Here is a 7,672-nt window from a genome sequence, read left to right on the forward strand (position 1 = left end):
CAGTGGTTTCCCTGAGGAAGAAGAAACTCTGCCTCTAGTCTATACCATTAGTGCCTCCCAGAGTCTCCAGCCTGCAGGTCTGCCCTGTTGATTTCAAACCTGCCTAGACAGCCCGCACCATTGTGTACACCAATTTCTTGAAATAACTCTGTGTCTCTGTCTCTGTCTGTCTCGATCTCTCTCTATCTATAGAAAGATACATATATATGTGTGTGTACACACACACACACACACACACCCCTTACTGGTTGTGTGTCTCTGGTAGAACTCTGACTTTTACAAGTCACCAGCTGCAAAGAGAGACCAAGATAAAAAAGTGAAGATGATCTGCCCCCCCACCCAAAACCAGCTGTTACCACTCTGCCTCCTGGTGCACGTTGCTCCAGCCACACTACCCTTCTTGTTGTTCCTGTGACGTGGCATGCTTGTTCTCTTCTGAGAGCCCATGACCCCTGGGCTACCTCCCATTGCAATGGTTTACCTGGCCTGCTCACACACTGTATTCAGGTCTCTGCTCAAATGTTATCCCTGCAGGGACACCTTCCCAAATCACTCTATTTAAAACAGACAACCCCCTATTCCCACATGCTCTATCTGTTGCACTGATTTTTTTTTTCATTCAGAGCAAAGACGACCTCATTAAATTCTATTATATATTTGCACATTTATTAGTTTATTGTCTGACTGCCTCCAGGAGCACAGAAGCACAGGACAGGGACATTTTGTGTCTTGTTCGCTGTTGTATCACCGTCACCTAAACCAGTGCCTGGTTGTTTATTTGAAGAGTTGATATATGGATGGATAGGCAAGTGAAAAAAATCCGTGGGAGATTTAACAGACATAATTCAGGGGACAGAGAACTTTAAAAACAACACTAATTGTTTATACACTGAAAGATCCAAGTCATTATTATAGTCCATAAAGAATAGTGGGATACTATGGAGAGGGAACGATCAAAGAACAAGAAGGAGAGCTCTTGGAGCTGAAAATTATTGGCAAAATTTAAAAAATTTAATGGAAGGGCCAATTAAAACCCTACCAACTCGATATCACTGAATGCAAGGTTGGGAAGAGATGCAGAAACTCGGCTCTCCGGGCCTGGTTTGAGCTGATTCCAGTACACCACTGACAGGTGCAGGTAGGCTGATGTATTAGAAGTTGTGATGTGTCATTCAGATCCCCCTTCAGGAGTGAAGGATTTACTCTTCAATCTGTTGAAAATACTGCTAGATAAAAGTCTTCAGCTGTCAGCACCCTGCAGTGATTGCCTCAGCTGAAAAGAGCCATCCAACCCAAGGTCATAGCCCCTACCAAGGGCAACCCATACTGAATGACTGAACAATATGGGGTATCGAGGGCCAGCTCCCCTGCCCCACATAGGGCGCACTCCGACGTATTAGCCCATCCTCAGAAGTGCCTCTGGCGTTGCATGAGGCTTCTGTAGAGGGTACTTTACAGTTTGACTCCTTCCTCTGCCCAATCTTCCTTCTCCTCCCTATTCTTCTGCAAGTGTTAATCTCAGTAACACGCCTTAAGAGGCCTCCTGAATCTATTTTCTTTCTGAATCATCAGATAACAGTGTGGAGGAGGAGGAGGAGGAGCAGGTGTAGGAACTTTGAGGAAAGAAGGGAAGAGTGAAATAATCATAAAAACTGAGTTTCTAGGAAAGTATGGTGGGATTATCTGACAGTGCTGAGTGAGAGAAAAGAAACATGGAGAATCAATTCAGGAGGCCCACTCTTCCACAGGAGCCCAAGAAAGAACAGAGAAAATGAAGAGGAGCATTTCAAAGAAATAATAGAAGTGGAAGAAAAATGATCTAGAACTGAAGAACATGAATGTTTGTATTAGAAGGGCCCCTCAAAGGCAAAACGTGATGATTGAAAAAGAAGTACACTGAAATACACTCTGATGAGTTTTTAGGGACACCAGAGATATGAAAAAGAGCTCAAATATTTCCAGAAGGAAAAAAATAAATCTCTTAAAAAAGAATAAGAATCAAAATGGCATTGAACTTCTTAGTAGCAATACTAGATTCTAGAAACTAATGGAAAAATACATTCAAAATCATGAGGAAAATATTTTTCAATTTAGAATTCTTTACTGAGCCAAATTCTTAAACAAATATAAAGGTAGACTGAAGACATTTTCAGACAGGCAAATAATAATATTTAAAAAGCTTATCACTCATAAACCTTTCTTAGGAAGTTACTAGAGAATGTATTCTCCCCAAATGAAGAATTAACTCAATAAAGAGGAAGACAAGGAATCTAGGAAATAGTGGTCCAATCCAGAAGTGCAGATAAAGGAAATTCTAGAAAGAAAGATGTGCAGCAAGCCTGGAGAACAACCAGCTCAGATGGGAGAGCAGAGGGCTCCGAGAGGGCGCTGCTTCCATCTCTTCCTGCCTCCTTCTAACCAAATGCAGTAAGCCTTCTCTGGGGCCTTTTTGGTCCCACCCAAACAGGCTTTAAGGACTTTGCACATCAGAGAAAGAAGAATTGGAGTCTCCCACCTTTCATTCTTAGAAGACCTCCAGGCTCCTTACATAAATGCGCCCACTCTTTCCTCAGAAACTTTCTACCTCCACAAATCAATACTACAGAGCAAGAATAAAATATAAAGTTTTGCCTCACTGGACACTCTGCTAAAAAAAAAAGAGAGAGAAATATTACCATAGTCTTTCAGAAGACTGTCCTCAAGACCTTCTATTTTTCTTTGCTCTCTGAGTCTATCCCAGTCACTTTCTGCGGACCAAAGCAGTTTCTAGGCATTTTGGTTCTGGAAAAATGTGCTTAAAACGAACTGGACACAACTAGTGGAAAGGTCTTTTCCCCACTGAAAATGAATAATCCAGCACCCAAAGTTAGAAGCCAATCTGTGTAAGTTCAAGTACCATTACGCAGTTTCTCATGTCCTAATCACTCTAAAGCTCAGAGTCTGAGACCCTTGGATTCCATAGGGACCCCACCAAGGTCCAGCTATCCCATGAAGCCCAGCGATAAAGAGCCAGCTGACCAGATCTGTTACACTAGCAATCCCAGCTTCACTACTGGGGAAGCCCTAATCCAGACCTGGGAAATTCCCGCCTGCCTTTCACCCCTGATTATTTTTAGGAGACAGCTGAAGAATAGACAAAGAAGTGCTGGAGCAATGTGAAGCAGGTCCTCGCAGCCTGTATGTATGCATATACCTTCACACGAACTACACTGTGTCCTGCAAGTCATTGGTCCCAGAACTGGGATTCTGGGGATAAAGCGACTACTTCAAGTAATGGAAGTGACTGGGTAGGTTGATGCTATTTTATATGGGAATATTCCAAGACTGACCCCCTCATGCCTAAATCAGTTTCTTATGTTAGTCTAAGGCAAAGAATCCTTACCACAAATGTTTGTCCATAAGACAGTCGCTGCTCATTCTGTTTCTTCAGCCAAAAGGAGTCACAGTTCATCACAGCCTCTCTCTCCGCCTGCTCTGAAAGCAGACTCATTCTTGCTCTTAACTTCGAATTAAACATGAAGATTTGAAAAAATGTTTCAAAACCAACCTGCTGTCAGCAGCTACAAATGTAGAAAAGCCTTGACTTGAAGTAGAACTCAGAAAACAATTTTATAAACCATACACTGTATCACAGTAGAGGAAGGGGGGACCTATAATTGTTTTATTTATAAGGACAAGATGGGGAAGTGGAGATTCCACTACAAAAAAGTTAGATTGCCAGGTTCAAAGTAAAGTATTTTTGCTGAAAACATACAGGGGGCTGGAGTAGAAGATCTTTAAGGTGCCTCCCAACCTTAAGATATGTGTGTGTGTGTGTATATATATATATACACACATACATATACGTGTACATGTGAGTATCCCTAAAGGCTTATTAAAATACTCTTGCTCTTACTTGGTTCTTTATGCTTTTCTATATTATAGACATATTTGAAAATGGACATATATTTAGTTTATAACAAGAAAATATCAAACATATTTAAAAATAGACAACAAAATTCGACTCAAAGGATCCTTCTAAAACTTAAGTCAGATAAGGTCACTCTGTTCATAATGCTCCAAACTTCCATCACAATCAAAATAAAAGCCAGCATCTTTACCATGGCCTACAAGGTACCACATGATCTCATCCTTCCTGATCTCTGATTTCAACTCCTCCTGCTCTCCCTCCATTTTGGTCACGCTGGCCTTCACGCAGTACCTCCAATATGCCACGTAAGCTCCTATCTCAGGGTCCATGCATTTGCTGTTTCCACTGCTAGGATTCCCCTTCATCCATAGATCCAAAGGGCTCCCTTCTTGCTTATTTCAATTCTCTGCTCAAATGTCATCTTGTCAGAGAGAACTGCTTTCACTGCCATATCTAAAATCGCACCCACTGTCATTCTCTGAACACTTGCATTGATCACATACTCATTAAAACTTCCTTTGTAATGTAAAAAGATGCCATATGTAATGGTAATTTGACACAGAAAAATACTTGCAAAATAAATGACAAAATGTACATTTTCCTACTAGATAAAGAGCTCTTCCAAGTAAGGAAAGAAAAAAGATGAGGAACTTAACAGGACGATGGGTAAAGGAAATGTAATTGACAGAAGAAATACAAACACCTACATGTTTAAAATATTTAAATTCACAAATAAGCAAAGAAAAGCAAATACTATCAAAAGAAAGACACTACTTTTCCTCTAAACCACTGGTTGGCAAACTTTTTCTGTAAAAATCTAGATAGCAGATATTTCCATCTTGTGGCCATCTACAGTCTCTGTCACACGTTCTTCATTGTCTTTTTTTAAATCACCCATTAAAAGCAAAGATGCTTACTGGATTTGGCCCATGAGTTGTAGTTTGCCAACCTCCAATCTATTGGGAATGATAAAAGATGGGTAATACTTAATGATGAGGGTAAATGGGCTTACTGTTGTTGGGGCTACAGATTGATACAGCTTTTCTGAGAGAAAGCTTGTCCATATGTATCAGAATTTTAAATGTACACATCCTTTGCCCCAGGAATTCCCCACCTTTGATTTTACACTAGAGGCTAATTTGATAAGTGTGTAAATATTTTTGTACAGACTGTATTGCCAGGTCATTCACAAGAGCAGGAAGAGAAGGACGAGAAAGAGAAGGAGGAGAAGAAACCTAAATAGCCATCAACTATGGAATGGTTGAATAATCCATGTACATGAAACCAATAAAATATCACACAGTGATTTCAAAGGATGCTATATATCTGAATCAATTAATATGGAAAGGTCTTCATGGCTTTTCTCAGTTAAAAAAATATGTATACATATACATAAAATAGTGTGCATAACATGGTCCAATTATATAAAATTATACATATGCATATATAGGTATGTGTGTGTATATATATCCATGTTATATGTGTGTGTATATATATGTATAGAGAAATATTCTGAAGAATATGGTTAGCTGAGGGGGTTTGGGACGTTAAGTAACTTTCTTATTTATATTATTAGGTATTGCTTGATTTTGAGTAGGTATCAAAAATAAAACATTAAATTAGGAAAACATCAGATAAACTAAAATGGATTTTCATCTGAAATTCAATAATTTTCTAAAATTACCCTTCCAAAATTATTATTACAATAACGGTAGACATTTTTTGCCATTTGAACAAATAGTTTATGGGTTTTGTTTGCTTTTTGGTTTGTTTCTTGTACTAAAAGTAGACAGTTACTCGTTAACTTGAGATCTTATGAATATTCTTGTAGGAAATGCAGCATCATGCATTTTAATTTCTGCCACCTCTTTTCTCAAACTCTGTGAACATTCACTGGCATTGTAGTATCACCATATTCTCAAGCCAGGGCACAGAGAATGGAATTACAAGAAAATCACCTCACTGATCACTGTACAGAAGCTAGAGGAGTAGAAGAGCAGAGAAGGTGGATGGGGAAAAGCATCCGAGAAAGCACCCACTCTGAAAGCCCCCTGGGAACTAGTGTTAGCGCGTCACTCCTAGCACTCTCTGTAATTTGCATCCAAGCAGTCATCAGTTACTCCATCATGCAAGCTTGCCACATTTGAAAATGTAAGTGTAAATGAACAGAAATATCATAGCCCTGGTGTTCTGCATAGCACTTCACTTGCACTGTGTTTCGCACAAATGAGCAGCTTTTATGGATCAACAATGTAGATTTCAGTGTTCAAATAGAAGGGGTTTACTGACAAAGTAACAACACGACTTCAGATTAAAGCTCTTAACTAAGAAATGTGAGTACTCAAGTGTTCAAACTTTTTACATCTTTATTCTTTGAGAACTGTGTTATGTTTTGTGTTTGCATTTTTTTATTATGAGAGTAATACATGCTTATAGTGGAAGATTTGCAAACTATGGAAAAGCATAAAAAGACAGAAAAGCAAAACTCAGCCTTAATTGCGCTATTCATGGCTACCATGTTTAATATTATGGCATTTTGGTTTCATTCATTTTGAGATGATACTGTTTATAACTTTCAATATTTTTAATAAGCATTAAAGCATACTCATTTCCCACTGGCAATAGCTTTTTAATAAGTGTGAAGAAAAACATGTCTAGGCTTTCAATGTCAAACTAGTGATGAAATAAGGTTAACAGATTACATTTGCACAATGAGTTCTTTCATAACTCTATCATTAAAAATCTCAAATAGACAAAATTGCATTTTAAATACTACAAGGATAAGAAAAATAAAAAAAAAAAAAACTCCAACACACTGAAATCTAAACATTGGATTAGACAGTGCTTTCAATCAAATGGTCAGGAGACTTCCTATAATCAAAAGGAGGGTCTCGAGGGGAAAGTATTGAATATGCCATCAGTGAACACAATGTTACTCACACCCCTTGATGACACTTTAGTGATTGACAAGAAAGTTAAAATTGCTATTGAAATTTTATATACAGGCCAATTTTAAGGCATGGAAAGAAAACAAGATAAAAATCTGTCATCCCTTTCTAGTTCCAAAATTATTCAATAGAACAGATAATTTAAATGTCAGGAAAAGGTTTTTCAAAAGCTTCCAGAAATATTGACAAATTGCATAATAAATCTTTGCCTGACTTATGTTTTTGTCATTTAAGGTATATTCCTACTTTATTAAAAAAGAACACTCCAAAGTCTTTACATCAGTCTTACCTGTTAAACAATAGTACTATTCAATTAAAATTCAAAGCAAATTTATATTTAGATTTCAATAGTACATGTTCATCCTTAAAGGTTATAATTTGTTTTAAATAGCACAGCCATCTGTCCTGTGATGGCTCACATGAGTTTAATTATTGGAGAAATCTAAGTGGAATTTCTCCCACAAATACGCATCCTGTTGAACTGTACTGAAAATGTGAGATTTGACTCTCATACTTCTATCGTACAAGGAAATTACACTCTTGAGTTATTTTTCAGTAGTATAATCATTAATGTCTGCCACCTTATACATTACATTCAACTATCATCAACCATATCTTTATAAAGCAGTTATTACTTCTAGAATTTTCTCATTTATGATTATTTACCAGTTATTGTGATGAATATATATTTAGGTCTGCCTGTACACAATTTTCGATATATAATTTGTGTAATGGATTGCAGTCAAAGTTATTTATTTTGAATCAATAACTTGAATCAAACCTTAAAAAGTATGCCTACCAAATTTGTACATAT

General features: G+C 37.7%; 1 protein-coding gene across 2 annotated transcripts in view; it reads right to left on the reverse strand.

The window, feature by feature from the left end:
- The window catches only part of MCF2 (MCF.2 cell line derived transforming sequence), a 117,268-nt gene extending 113,758 nt beyond the window's left edge, over nt 1-3,510 (reverse strand). Inside the window, exon 1 of one of the 2 annotated variants that reach the window (XM_023633414.2) lies at nt 3,383-3,510. In XM_023633414.2, coding sequence (XP_023489182.2) covers nt 3,383-3,490 — 108 coding nt within the window. In that variant the 5' untranslated portion in view covers nt 3,491-3,510. The remainder of the gene's footprint in view (nt 1-3,382) is intronic. The other variant, XM_070258078.1, reaches the window with a different exon arrangement.
- Between the last annotated feature and the right edge of the window lie 4,162 nt (nt 3,511-7,672).

This window comes from Equus caballus, chromosome X, assembly GCF_041296265.1.
Source record: "Equus caballus isolate H_3958 breed thoroughbred chromosome X, TB-T2T, whole genome shotgun sequence".
NCBI lineage: Eukaryota > Metazoa > Chordata > Mammalia > Perissodactyla > Equidae > Equus > Equus caballus.